Source organism: Aedes aegypti, chromosome 2 (assembly GCF_002204515.2).
Source record: "Aedes aegypti strain LVP_AGWG chromosome 2, AaegL5.0 Primary Assembly, whole genome shotgun sequence".
NCBI lineage: Eukaryota > Metazoa > Arthropoda > Insecta > Diptera > Culicidae > Aedes > Aedes aegypti.
In genome coordinates, this window is record NC_035108.1 from 288,470,393 (window position 1) to 288,485,837 (window position 15,445).

Sequence of the window (15,445 nt, forward strand, 5' to 3'; positions counted from 1 at the left end):
ACTTTCTAGCAATCAATGTAAGACAAACTGTGTATTTTTAAATTTGGATTTATGGCTTCGGTGTTATTTGGGAAGATTATTATTTTTTTTTATTTATTCAATTATTCATCTTAATACTATCTATTTTTTCAACCGGGAAGATTGTCTTTGGTTGTTAACACCAGAAGATTTTCGTTTCTTCGTATTATTAAGAACAAAGCATGCTGTATTTTCTTGGTTTTCATGTGCTTCTGAGAATTCACTAGCAAAAATGCTTCGTTCGTCTTTTGATATACCGTATTGTCTCTAATTCCGAACAGATTCATATTCCGAACACCCAGTTTTTGTATGGCGATTTGGTTCAAATGTTTCATTGAAATATATCATCAAATTACAAGTAAATGGCAATCAATTGCAATTCAATTTTAACGTCTTCTACTTTATTTCATACCTTGGGAGTAGTGATGATTGTCTAGTTCAAGACCAATAATACTAGCTCAGATAAATTTACTTGCGAAATTATTCATATGAATACGATTTGTTCGTGCTGTTCGGAATTTGAATCAAGGTGTTCGGAATTTGAGGCAGAATGAACACAGTGTTCGACATTTGAATGAAAATGTTGTTAAATACTTTTACGTAGAACCAATACTAAACCAAATTAGTTCAACATTTTTATCGGCACACTCAACAGCTAACAGTTATGCTATGCGAACAATATCAAATATTCACAAATACCAGTTGGCCTTAAGTGTTCGGAATATGAGTCAAAACGGTAAATGAATGATATTTTTTGTTCCAGGAATTGGAACAAGGTTAGAAAATCTTTTTGGTAAACTTATGATTCTCAAGCCGTTTAAATAATAACAATTATCCCAAAGACAATGGAGAAATACGACGTGCAACCATCACCAACTATTATCATCTCTTCATCACATCGTCAATCATTTCGCATAGTGCACTTTTCAAGGGTATTTATGCTCTTTCATTTTGCCCACGCCGGACCAACATAGTTCATTCATGCCTCGCGTAGTTATGTAACTTATCACTTATTTCAATAACCAGTGAACGTGTCAAAGTGCCGCTGAACATATCAGTTTAACATATTTTGAAGGCTTAACTTACTTTCCTTATTTCTCCAAGCCAAGCAGTAAAACTCACCTCCCGATCGGCAACAGGTCTGCTTAATTTCGACAGTTTCTTATCTTTGGCGTCGTCGGTTCAGTGCATTAATGGTGAAAGTAAACTCCTTGCAATGACGCCCAGTTCTGCAACCACACAGGATCATGGCGGTTCCCAGTATAAATACTATATGCTGTGAAGGTAACGTTACCATTGTAAGTTTGTCCATTCTTCTGTACGAATATAGCTTAGCTGCTTTGTCAAAATGGCTTTCAAGGTAGAACGATTCTTGAGTAAACCTTCAAATGTGAGCTCTAATTTAAATTTGAATTCTATTTTAGATCATAGGTATGTTGGCACTTGCTACCGCTGTTAGTGCTCAAAGTGGAATCGGGTACTATGGTCACCATCTTCAAAAGCAGCTTCAAACAGCAGTCGATCATCATCACCCAGAAGTGCACCATTTAGAAGAACAACACCATGAGGTCCAACAGATTCAACATCAGCCTCAGGTTCAAGTGTATCACCAACCTCAAGTGCACTACCAACCGCAACATAACAACCAGCATCACGAGGAAGAACATCACGCCCCAGCTCATTATCAGTATCACTATGGAGTCCATGATGAGCATACCGGAGATGTTCACGGTCAACAGGAATCTCGGGAAGGAGACAAAACCGAAGGAGAATATTACCTGATCGATGCCGATGGCCACAAACGAACTGTGACCTACCATGTCCATGGCAAGAGCGGATTCATTGCCCAAGTGCATCGCGAGCCATTCAAGGGCCACCAGCAGCAGCAACAGCAATATCATCATCAACAGCATGATGAGCATCATAATCAATACCAACAACAGCATCATACTTATCATCACTAAAATTGCTATCTAGGAATAGTATAGAAATAAAGGAAAGTTACCATCTAGCTACAATTATCATCAAACCTCGCGTTCATAATTTTCAATTTCTCCTATAATGATCAGTGACATATTTATAATAAGGACTTAACATTTACAATCATTTCAAATACAGAAGAATAGTAAGCAGAAGACTGATGCAAATTTTAAAGTTTCAGTAACCCTATACGCTGTCAATTATGATGTTTTACCAAAGTTTGAACTGATATAGATGGAATTTGGGAATGCACATGTTATTTATAGTTTACATATAATTGACTACGGAAAACGCCAACTTTTTGTGTTCATGCTTCTGACTCATCATCACAATATTTTACTTCAAATTTACATATTTTTCTCAAGCGAAATCCTCCCAGCTACAACTTTACCGAATCTCAATCTTTTATTGCACATCTGGGTAATTGGTTATTATTGTTTTCAAGATGTAAATTATGCTGAGATGAACAATCCTTTTCCAGAGCAACACTGCTTTTATTTTTGTAGTAGAACATAGAAGCCTGTAATACATTAACCTATGAGTCTCTTTCACTCTGCAATGAAATTAGTGACCAACAACAAGGCCAGTAAACGTCAAAATCCCATACAAAATCCAAACAGCGTAGAGCCCCATAGCCAATTTCACGATGAATAATATATTTTGTCAGTTTACTGGTACAGATCTCTAGTTTTCAAAAGTGGCCAGAGCAATTTAGGAATATTCCTGTGGCTGGAGTTATTCCGGTGAGTCACTGGCAGCGCAGTTGCTGGCTAGTGTAGTGTGCTGTTTCAATACCTAAAAAATAATGCGTTCTCGGGCTAGGCATTGGATATAAATAGAAAGCGTTGTGTTTGGATGGGCATCTAATTCTACCGAAAGAGGTGCACTTTGCGAAAAAGGACCACGTGATTATTGAGCTGAAATCGAATTCAGGTTAACTTCTGCGTTCATGAGTCCTCTCATGGCGTAGGGGTGACGCACCCTAACTAGAGATCAGGGAGTCGTGAGTTCGATTCTCACTGAGAAGACGTGTAACCTTTTCGCAAAACTTCACATCAATTTGTCCATTTAATCCAATTGCAAACTATATGTAATGTTTAGCTTTTCGGTAGTTGTTAAACTTCCACTCGACTGGTTAAGCCGTAAACCACGATTCATAATTAAAAACAAGTACGTTATCAATGTCATCATGACCGGAATCACATCTATTACAAGTATTACTTACCGCTAGCTTAATCCTGTGCAAATGTGCATCACCGAGTAATGGTTGGACATAAGTCTTGACATCAAGTAAATGAAATCTCGACCTTTCCACCAAGCTCGCAAGGAAACTCAAGGAACTATGGAATGTAACTACAGTCCAGTTGGCCATTTAGCCAATTACTTTGCCAACCGTGAAGAGAATCTGACGTACTAAATGACAAAAAAAATCATTGTTTGAAATTCTTCTATCATAAATCTCACTTTCCTCGGCGCCCACCTTCTCATTGCTATAAATTAAGCTTTGCGCATAAAGGTAATATCGTATAATCTTTCGAACAGTGTTTATTTTTTCAAATTTTTGTAAGAAAGTAAGATACATGCTTTGCCAGTTTTATCGACCAGAGTGGCTCAATAAAACGAAGACTATCCGAGAAGATGAAGAAGTGGTCTGTGGGCATGTTGGAGATCATCCTCAAAGCGAAGTTGTTTACTGCCAGCTCAGCAACATAAACCGTGCAAGGTTCCTCCAAGGTTATCATTAAAGACACCAAAGCCAGTGGATGCATTAATGGGGATCCCGTCTGTTTAAAATCTCCTGTAACAATGGACATGACGGTATTTTGCGTTGAAAATACAGTCAGTGACATAAGTTAGTAACCAAATGCTGTTTTTCCATACAAAATGCTCAAGTTTGGGGTGCTGTATCTCAGCTTCTGATAGTCCGAATTGACTGAAATTTGGATGACGAACTACAAATAACTTAAAGTTTTGCCTGTAAAGGAATTATAACATCGCAGTCATTTTCCATAGAGTTCCAGAGGGTTGTTTAAAGACAAAAGTAAGTAACCGAGAGACTTTTTTATTTAATATTTTATTTGAGAACGTCGCGACGCATTGGAAGCCCACACAATAGAAACCTCAGCCAGTAAAGTTGCTGGCTAGTGTTGTGTGCTATTTCATTACCTAAAAAATAATGCGCTCTCGGGCTAGGCATTGGATATAAATAGAAAGCGTTGTGTTTGGATGGGCATCTCATTCTTCCGAAAGAGGTGCACTTTGCGAAAAAGGACCCCGTGATTATTGAGCTAAAATCGAATTCAGGTTAACATCTGCGTTCATGAGTCCTCTCATGGCGTAGTGGTAACGCGCCCTAACTAGAGATCAGGGAGTCGTGAGTTCGATTCTCACTGAGAAGACGTGTAACTTTTTCGCAAATCTTCACATCAATTTGTCAATCTAATCCAATTGCAAATTATATGTAATATTTAGCTCTTCGGTAGTTGTTAAACTTCCACTCGGCTGGTTAGCCGTAAACCACGATTCATAATTAAAAACAAGTAATAACATAATATTAATGACACAAATCATGACCTGTTCGTTTTTTTCTAAAAATGATAGTTGTATAAATCACATGTGCTTAATTACGTTACTGAAAAGCGTTGCATAATGAACCATTACGCAACTAAAATGCGCTGCGTAATGAGTCATTAGCAAACGGTTTTCAGTTGGGTAATAGACTCATACGACAATTCGGGAAAGTAGGCCATTCCATGACGGGTTGGCGTGATGAAAAACAGCCTATTACGATGAGGAATTGCAAAATTGCTTTACCGAACTCAAAAAGTCTGTTTGAGTGTGGTTCCTTTCCTGCACTGAAGTATGCAGTGCGGTAATAATAATTATGCAACTGAAACCAGTGCTGTAATGATTTATTACGCAACGCTAACTCATTATGCAACTGTTTTGAGTTGCGTAATGAATTACAACACAACAATGTTCCAGAAGTTGTAAAATAATGGTGCATGTATTCCGATATAATTTCATATACCCTCAAGTGGTCTTCTACGAAAATGTAAAAAATGTTGTACGTAACTCGTTGCAGAACTCGATTTTTACAGCACGAGTCGTAATTATCCTACTCGGCAAGCCTCGTAGGATAAACCTACGACTCGTGCTGTAAAAATCATCATTCTGCAACTTCTTCCGTAAACTACTATTAGAGATCAAAATCTCAAAAACTAGACGTACTATCAAAGTTTTGAAAATAACAATGAATTAAGCAACCCTGAATTTAGGTAAATTTCGGTATTTTGGTGTTTGAGGCAAAATATAATTTGCAATGTTATTTGATTGACATTTTCAACAGATGCAAGAATACAACCGGGATCACAAAAACGCATTTTCTCAACAATGGTAGTGCTGGTGGTTTCGTCGACCATGCGAATATAGCTAGTTCTGAGTTCATATTGAGTGTTCCGAAAAGTGTGTCGTAGAAACAATCAAAAATTTCCATTACCCTTCCTATACCACACGTTGACTAACATGATGTAACTTATTACGCTAATTAAATTCACTCTTGCTTTCTACCATACCACCGCCAGATCGTTTTCTTTTACCACAACCGTAATCGATCTTCTGGTACCGTTTGAATTGAGATGTTATCGTATCCACCGCAAACAAAAAAATCCTACCAGAGTGTTGCTTGTTGCGCTTGGGAGCAGTATCATAATGTCACGGAAATGTAAACTGGTGACGTCCTCCATGCATCAGGTGATGGCCAACACTTGTTCTAGTTCATCTTTACTTCTACAATGGTGTCATCTTTCTATGATAAATAAGAGCTAAGTAGTGCGAATGAATATTAGTATAAAAAGCTGTTCCTGTTCTGTTGCTAGTATCAGTTTGATCACAGCCTTAGATTAGCCAAAGCGCTTTAGAGATTAAGGCTGATCTTAGTTAAACAATGGCTTTTAAGGTAGTTCTCGTCGTGAGATTCTTGTGAAAATGGTTTGTTGATTTCCAATATTTCTTTCAGTTTTTATTATTCCTCGTGGCAGCGGTGGGAGCTGCAAGTATTCACGAACGCCAATCACAGTCACAACAACAGCAGCGGCAACGTCAGTCAACGGATGTCGTAGGACAAAACGAAGATGGACCTGTAGGATACGATTTCTCATACTCGGTACAGGATCCAACGACGGGTGATATCAAAAGTCAGGAAGAATCTCGGCGAAATGGAAACGTACGGGGACAGTACTCGTGGGTGGATGCCGATGGAAACCGACAGATTGTAGAATACCAGGCGGATGACCACAATGGCTTCCAGTCGGAGCATCGCAGAGAGCCTGCTGTGCCACGACCACGGCCTCAACATGTTCTTCAGGTTATTCCAGCCCCACTGTACACCATTGATACCGTCCTGGCTCCCGTACATTCGTCAGTTTCTCGAGTGGACCATCGCCGAAGACAGCAACCGGACAACCGAGATGAACGTCGTGATGATCGAGATGATCGTGACGATCGTGACAGCCGTGATGGTCGTGATGGACGCGATGACCGGGATAATCGCGAAGGACGTGATAATCGTGATGGACGAGATAACCGCGACGGACGTGAAAACCGTGCTGATGAACGAGACAACCGCAATCGCAGTGATGACCGTGATAACCGTGACGGACAGAACCAAAACCGTGAGCGTCAACGGGACCAAGGTCGACGAGGTCGCGATAGTGTCGCTCAATCGGAAGTGCGATTCCAGGATCCTGTCGTTGCGTATCAATACAGCAGCTGAACCATACCAAAAAGCAAAACTCGCTAAATGAAGGAATTATGGAAGACGACCGTGCATGTCAAACGCTGTAATGTAGTCTAAGCCGCAAATCGAAATAAAAGTCACTGAACACGAACCGTTAAACTAGTGTTTTTTTTTTATTTGAGATTTAGTTATTAATGTATTATTGGTCGTAGAGTGAGATGCAGTGTTTTGGATCTGAGTGCCAGAGCTGAGGGAACCCAATATCAATAAGATTGGTATCGTATAACGAAGTATCATCAATGCAGTTTAGGGACGATCCAAATATGACGTCCATCGTTTTCGGGATTTCTAGACCCCCCTCCCCTCTCTGTCGGGCTTTTTCCAAGACCTTACACACGCACTGTCACACATTCGTAGACCCCCGCCCCCTCCCCCTAATGATGGACGTCATTTTTGAATAATCCCTTATGACATAACTATCCTCAAAATTTCCGCATTGAACACAATAGGGTTCTGCTTGTGTATGTTAACACATACACACTCCGAAAAAATCATGTGATTTTACGTCTTTTGGATGCACATAAAAGAAGCAAGCCAAATGACGTGAATTTGTGTCACATTTTAAATACGATGGTGTCTAATTCGAGAAATGTCAATCATAGTGGCATCGTTTTCGTGTCCTTCATCATGTAAAATTACATTTTTCGTTCAATACATCTTTCAGAACACATTTTTACGTCATTTCATCACTTACATCATATGTCACTCAGTCATAATGTGAATTACGTCCGCAGTAATTTTCATTATTTTTAAGAGTGTACACTACCCGTCATAAGCACGGACTCGTTTGAAAAAGTATTACAACACTCAGCTGAATATTGAATCACCAGGAACAGTTTAGCATCACCTCAAAACAGGAACATTCATGATGCTAAATCTTAGAGATGCTGAGCTACACTCTTGAAAATAATGAAAATCACTCCGGACGTAATTCACATTATGACTGAATGCATTAGCGTCACTTGAACTCAAACCTAGGGGGGCTTGACCGATTCGATTTAAAAAATTGCTTAAGCGAGATTCGAACATAGTATGAGAATTTTAATTTTCTAGGGGGGGCTTGAAGTTTTCTAGGGGGGGCTTAGACCCCCCTAGCCACCCCGTATTTACGCCAATGACTGAATGACACATGATGTAAGTGATGAAATGACGTAAACATGGTTTCTGAAAGATGTATTGAAAGAAAAATGTAATTTTACATGATGAAAGACTTGAAAAGGATGCCGCTATGATTGACATTTCCCGAATCAGACACCATCGTATTTAAAATGTGACACAAATTCACGTCATTTGGCTCGCTTCTTTTATGTGCATCCAAGAGACGTAAAATCGCATGATTTTTTCGGAGTGTGTAGTGAGCATGTAAAATTTAGCATTCTAAACTAGTTTTATCTTGTGACCCACATGAGATACAATGAAACCTCCATGAGTCGATGTTCTATGACTCGATATCGACTCATGCAACCATACTAGAAACAAAACTTCCTGGTTACTATGATGGTCCCTTGAAACAACTTTCCAAAAAATTGCTGTTCCATGACTCAATATTTCTATGAGTCGATGGTCTCTTCAATATCGACTCATGGAGGTTTCACTGTAGAAAGTTTGAGTTCACGGCAATTTTGTTTAGCAGGTCATGAATATCCAAATGGCAAACCGTTTGGTTCGAAGTTTTACCACTAGATAGCGTTAGTGAGAATGTAAAATTGAGCATTTTAATGTAGTGCTATCTGTTGAACCACATGAGATAGAAAGTTCGAGTCTTCGGCAAAATAGCACATAAAGTTGGGCAATTTATGCAAGTTCTATCTGCTGATTCACATGCGATAAAAAGTTTGAGTGTTCGGCAATGTTGTTCAGAAAGTCAAGAACATCAGGTAGGCAAATAGTTTGGTTCGTCATTTTGCCGCTGGGTGGTGCTTATTAGCATACAAAATTGAGCATATTTATACTAGTGATCCAAATGACAAAGAAAATTCGAGTCTTCGGCAAAATTGTTGAGAAAGCCAAGCACATTCGGAAGATAAACAATTTGGATCTTAACTTTGTTACTAGGTGGCGCTAGTGAGCAAATACAAATGAGCATTTAAAACTATTTATTTCTTCTAATCCAAATATGACAGAGAATTCGAGTCTTTGGTAAAACCTTCCTGATGTCCTTTACCAGCTGAACAACTTTTCTAAAGATCACTTCTATGCCAATTAACAAGTTTGTATGTGAATTTAGAACAACTACCGTAAAATTGAAGATTACAAATACTTTCCAATTGGACTAAGAGGAGAAATTGAAGTCAAATTATTAAAAAAGTTTCACATCTTCTCGGTGAGAATCAAACTCACGACGCACTGTTCACTAGTCAGGGCGCGTTACCGCTACACCATGAGAGGACCCATGGACGAAGAAGCTATCCTGAATTCGATTTCAACTTCATAATCAAGTGGTTTTTTTCGCAAAGCACAACTCTTTCGGAAAAATTATATGCCCATCCAAACACAACGTTTTCGTTAGCGTTGGCGTGTAGTATGTGGTCTTTCAATACCTAATAAATAATGCGCTCTCGCCTATTGTAAAATCTTTACTGCAGTATGTATGCTCTTCATGATATTTCTCAATTCAATACCCTGATAGCCCTACATATTTTTCCTCTTCTAGAAATCATCTGCGATTGATTTGGTCTTAACCGACTCTAGTCATCTTTGTAGCCAATTAGTTACTCATGCTGATTTTCATTCTGATCATATCCCTGTTACATTTCAAATATCCCATGAAGCGATTCTCAATCCTATCAGCTCCACTTTCAATTATTTTCGAGCCGACTGGAATAAACATGAAACGTATATTGACTCTAATCTTGATGTTAATATATCATTACAAACTAAACTTGATATTGACAATGCTCTTGAAACTTTAACAAATTCCATTGTTGAAGCCAGGAGCATTGCAATTCCAAAATGTGAAGTTAAATTTGAATCCGTGATTATAGACGATGATCTTAAACTCTTGATCCGTCTTAAAACGTGAGGAGGAGGCAATTTCAACGCACTCTTGATCCTGCTATGACAATTATATGGCAGGATTTGCAGAAAGATATCAAGAAAAGTTTTGCACAATTAAGAAACAAAAATTTTGCAAATAAGTTATCTCAATTGGACCCTGGCTTTAAGTCCTTTGGGAAATTATCTAATCTTGAAAAAAAACCTCAGAAGCCGATACCGGCATTGGAAGAGGAAAACAAATTATTACTAACTAATTGTGAAAAAGCTCAAAAACTAGCTATGCAGTTTGAAAGCACGCACAATTTTAATTTAGGACTAACTTTTCCAATTGAAAATCAAGTTACTCAGAACTATAATTAAAAATTTCAAAAATATGACAGCTTCTGGCGATGATGGAATTTTCTACATCCTCATCAAGAAACTTCCAGAAAGTAACTTATCATTTTTAGTTGATATATATAACAAATGTTTTAATTAGCATAATTTCCTGACAAATGGAAAAATGCTAAGGTTTTCCAATATAAAAACCAAACAAAAATCCTGCAGAAGCTTCTAGCTATCAGTAAACTTTTTGAAAAGGTCATTTTAAATAGAATGATGGTCCACATTAACGAAAATTCAATTTTTGCCAATGAAAAGGTCGGTTTCCGCCATGGACATTCGACCACGCATCAACTGTTACGTGTGACAAATTTGATCCGTTCCAACAAATCTGAAGGCTATTCTACTGGTCTTGCTCTTCTAGACACAGAAAAAGCATTCGACAGTGTTTTTCATGAAAGTTTGATCGTAAAATTAAAAAACTTTAATTTTCCAACATACATTGTTAGAATAATTCGAAGTTATCTGTCAAATCGTACACTTCAGGTTAATTATCAGAATTCCATATTTGAAAGTATTCCTGTAAGAGCTGGTGTCAAAAATCATTGTTTGCGGATGACACAGGCCTATCCGCCAAAGGACGAAGTCTGCGTGTCATCTGTAGTCGATTGCAAAAAAGTTTGAATATATTTTCTTCATACTTGCAAAAATGGAAGATTTCTCCTAATGCTTCCAAAACTCAACTAATCATTTTCCCACATAAACCAAAAGCTCTTTATTTGAAACCTTCAAGTAGACATGTTGTCACGATGAGAGGGGTCCTAATTTATTGGTCAGATGAAGTTAAGTATCTAGGGCTCATGCTAGATAAGAATTTAACTTTCAAAAATCACATTGAGGGTATTCAAGCCAAAGTAATAAATATGTAAAATGTCTCTATCCCCTTATTAATAGAAAATCAAAACTTTGTCTTAAGAACAAGCTTTTGATATTCAAACAAATTTTCAGGTCAGCCATGTTGTATGCTGTACCAATATGGACTAACTGTTGTAATACCAGGAAAAGAGCTCTACAGAGAATAAAAAAAAAAATTTGAAAATGATTCTGAGGCTTCCTCCCTGGTATAGTACCAATGAGTTACATAGAATATCCAATGTTGAAATATACAATCTTCTATTGCCACAATTGATGATATAACGCATTAGGTTAAGTTAGGTTAAGTAAGTTAAAAATGTTATTATTTTCCTCTTATAAGCAGGTGAAATCAACTGACCTGTAAAAAATCTGAACTGCTACGGCAAATGAAATGTAATATGTTGTTAACAAAATGTTAATAAAATCTTAAATTTGTTTTACAAAATTAGGATGATAGTGTTGTCTTATAACACAGAACACCTAGATATAAGAAATGAATGTAATGTTTGGAATGATAAACAAAAATAAAAAAAAGAATGAAAAAACTTTAGTATGATGAACGGGATACAAGCATTGAAAAATCAATATTCTTTTGAAAAAAAAATGGATAAGCACTAAAGAATCAAAAAATTATACTGAAAATTTTAAGCCAAACACCAAGAAACGTGAAAAATTTGAAAGAAAAATAATAATTTTTAGAACAAATACACAAACCCTTTAAAATGAACAATGTTAGTGGACAATGCCACTAACAAGTATAAATTTGTCAAAAAAAATGTGAAACAGTTAACATATAAGAGAAAAGAAGATGAGATTTTAAACCTCATGGAGAAGAGATTCAAAAATAACATCACTCCGAGAGGGTTTTCCCTGCTACAAATAAAACAAATAAATAAATAAATATATGATTCCTATTTACTAACTTTAAAGTGCTACTTTTTTCCAGTTATTTCTTAAAAAATATTTAGCTCTGAAAAACTGATTTCAGATTTAAATCCTTTTTTAGCAAAAATTCATTTTACAATGCTACTTCAAATTTGTTTTCTTATTTATACCAAACTTTTTATTATTTCATTCTATTTGTTTAGCTACTTCTCCATATACTACTGATAGTAATCCTTTTTCAAGATCATGGTATAATTTTACCATTTTTGTTTTCCAGAATAATTTACACAGATACACTATTGAAATGTTTCACCGATTTTGCAAAACACTTTTTGTTTCATAAATTTAAGAAGGAAAATGACAACTTATATTGAAGTAATTTGTGAAATTTGAAACTTTTTAATTTGAAAAGAAAACAGTTAAAGTGGGTACTCAAACGGGGATTGATTTCACACTTTATAAAGAACCATATTAAACACTCAACTCAATTGCATTACAATCAATTGTCAACTCTACGTTCAAATGAAATCGAAACTCGTACACAGAATCCATCAACTTCAAGCCCTCGACAACGGAAACAACACGACTGACCCGTCACTGGGTCAAGTTTTACCTCGTCTCTGTTGGTTTGGTAGGAACCCGACACGAAGACAACAAAAAAGAAACGGTTCAATGCTTCTCTGCGCAGCGCCATCAAAAAACAGCTTCTCACCGGACGATCCCCCGGGGCGGTTCAAGTTGCTTGGAAGCAATTACGTAAGATCTGAACTTGTGTCTTGAAAAATGAAAATAAAACAACCATAATGCGGGAATAAGCACCAGTTGGTCTACGCATAGCCATGGTTTTTTAGGGGTTCTTCTGCTCTCGGCTTGGCCACTAAACCTGTTTTACATCGAACACGGTAAAATGAATTGAAACAACGTGTACCCAACGTCGACATGCGAATAATGAAGTATTTCATATACAGTTTAGTTTGAAATAAAAGTAGCGCATGGCATTTTTTCATACAAAATGGTCAATTAATGTATTGATCCCTTGCAAGCAATTGAGCTGAAATCTCCGCCAAAGAAAAAAAGAATGTTAATTTTTTTAATCACCAGCTCTAGCCGGAGAGTATGATACTAGATAAAATTGCTCAAAATAATACCAGTTTTTCATTCAAATTTCTGAAAATTTGACATTGGGTAGAAAGATAGTTCGTCTGTATACATTCATTATCAGAAAATCGAAACATTGTACCTATTGAGAACATGCTTTTACATTTCAAATTTTCAAGCCAGCCATGTTGCGTGCTGTACCAATATGGACTAGCTGTTGTGATACCAGGAAGAAAGCTTTGCAGAGGAAAATAAAAAAAAGATGAAGCTGCCTCCCTTGTATAGAACATCCAGAATATCTAATGTTGAAACATTATAAAATAAGTCAAGTGAAATCATTAATAAAGATCGTTGCAAGTTTCTATTGCGATAAATGCTTTATAAATTTAAGTTAAGTTTTATTTTTTATTTTTTTTTCATATAAATCGGTAAATCAAATTGAATGATATGTAATATGATGTTGACAAGAAGTTAATAATAGCTTAATTTAGTTTTACCAAGTAAGTGTGATAATGTTGCCTAACTCAGAACACCTCGATATAAGACATTATTATATTAATTTGAAATGATACTAAAAAATAATAAAATAAAAATGTGATTACAAAATTTGACATACTTGTTGTTCTGTGGAGAAGAGAAGGAGGGTAGGTAGAATAACGAGAGCTTATCAATCTTACCAAATTTATAAGAAAATTGCTTAAAAATTAAACACGAGATGTTCAGCATTTTTCAACCGTGCAAATATGACCCGCTCTCTGAGTCTCTCGTTCTCTCGCTTGAACGTGCATTCGCGCGAGTGGTGAGACAAGAAGGTTCGTCCAGGAAGCTGTGCGGAAAATGCAACAAATTTATGTGCAAAAAATATTCGCGATGTTTCGAGTGAGAGGCTACTGCAAAAGGACAATCATAAACTGACTGTGACGTAGGGAGCCTCCGAAGATCGTTCTTCGCATGGCTTAAGTATATAAATGGCATGGACGTAAGGAATGTCATCAGTAACTTGAAGACGTCCGATCATAACCCATTCATCAGATAACATGGCATTCAAAGTGAGTTCTGACGTAGAATAAAAGTAAAAACCAACATTCTAGGTGCTAACGAATATATTTCCTTTTTCCAGTTTGTAGCTCTCTTTGCCGTAATGGCTGTAGCCAGCGCAGGAGTTGTCCCAGTTCAACAGTTGCATACCTCATACCATGAGCCAGCTCACATTGCTTACCATCACGAACCACAACCAACCCTCCTGAAAACTGTTGCCCAGCCAGCATATGTGAAAACAATTGCTCAGCCGACAATCGTGAAGACCATCGCTCAACCAACGCTGGTGAAACAGGTTGAACTGCACGACGATCACAACGCTCAGTACGACTTCTCCTATGGAGTGCACGATGAACACACCGGAGACATCAAGGATCAGCACGAAACCCGTCACGGCGATCAGGTCCATGGCCAGTACAGTCTGATCGATGCTGATGGACACAAGCGTACCGTCGAATACACTGCTGATGATCACAACGGTTTCAATGCTGTAGTCCACCGTGAACCAACCAACATCAAGATCCCACAGCCAGTACAGAAGATCGCCATTGCCCAGCCTGTTACCAAAGTGATCCCTCAGCCAACCTATGTCCATGCTGCTCCAGCCGTTGCCCACTATCATGCCCAAGCACCCACCACTGTGATCAAAACTTCTGGACTTTCTCATTATTAATCAATGGGAATAGTACTCAAGTCATGTTAAAGTTGAACAATGTTAAGCTGTGACGATTCATCTCCGTAGGATATAGTACAAAATATACAATAATTGAAATCTATTCTCCACTTGGAATTTCATTGACAGTGAATACATCACTTGACTCGTAGATTTTAACACGTATAGGCCTAGGTTCCTGCATTCCAGCACTCGGCATCTGCACACATTCTCTGGACTATATTGTCGGCTTTAGAGGTCTGAATTTCGCCATCTGTTAGTCCGTCCGAACCTTTTTTCCACTGCAGGTTAGTAATGCTATGAATTTTACTCAACTGATAAATCACAAACTGTCACTCATTTTGTGAAAAATGGCAAAAAAATATTTTGAAAGCAATTACTTTTGCTGAAAAATTTTGTATGTATTATAAACCTGTGAGTCTTTTCAAATTGAACTATTTTGCAGAAGTGCATAATGCATAAGTAACGACTGTATTCGATGAAATTAGGACACACTAAATAGGTCACCAACAATTATCGTTGAGCCCGATTGTTTTGAAACTTTCTGGAAATAAAGCACTACTAGATGGTTTAGTTTTGACATCATTGGTTTGTTGAACCTCTTCTCCCAACCCAAATGCCCGCACCTTTGCCTTGACCCCTTCCATCAGATTTTGGGTAATGATAGGAGCGACTTGCTTACTTACTTTTAACCACACTTTCTTTAGTTCAAGTTCATTTTC

At 37.3% G+C, this 15,445-nt stretch overlaps 3 protein-coding genes across 3 annotated transcripts; all 3 read left to right on the forward strand.

Annotated features, from left to right (window-relative positions):
* Positions 1–1,320: 1,320 nt before the first annotated feature.
* LOC5565361 (histidine-rich glycoprotein) lies at positions 1,321–2,154 on the forward strand. The gene is made up of 2 exons (XM_021841335.1): positions 1,321–1,378; positions 1,443–2,154. The coding sequence occupies exons 1-2, from the start codon at positions 1,367–1,369 to the stop codon at positions 1,980–1,982; spliced, it is 552 nt and encodes a 183-aa protein (XP_021697027.1). The 5' UTR covers positions 1,321–1,366; the 3' UTR covers positions 1,983–2,154.
* Positions 2,155–5,843: 3,689 nt separating this feature from the next.
* Positions 5,844–6,895, forward strand: LOC23687682 (protein snwA). The gene is made up of 2 exons (XM_011494953.2): positions 5,844–5,956; positions 6,017–6,895. The coding sequence occupies exons 1-2, from the start codon at positions 5,945–5,947 to the stop codon at positions 6,770–6,772; spliced, it is 768 nt and encodes a 255-aa protein (XP_011493255.1). The 5' UTR covers positions 5,844–5,944; the 3' UTR covers positions 6,773–6,895.
* Positions 6,896–13,959: 7,064 nt separating this feature from the next.
* LOC5565362 (cuticle protein 7) lies at positions 13,960–14,826 on the forward strand. The gene is made up of 2 exons (XM_001649663.2): positions 13,960–14,061; positions 14,133–14,826. The coding sequence occupies exons 1-2, from the start codon at positions 14,050–14,052 to the stop codon at positions 14,721–14,723; spliced, it is 603 nt and encodes a 200-aa protein (XP_001649713.1). The 5' UTR covers positions 13,960–14,049; the 3' UTR covers positions 14,724–14,826.
* Positions 14,827–15,445: the final 619 nt, after the last annotated feature.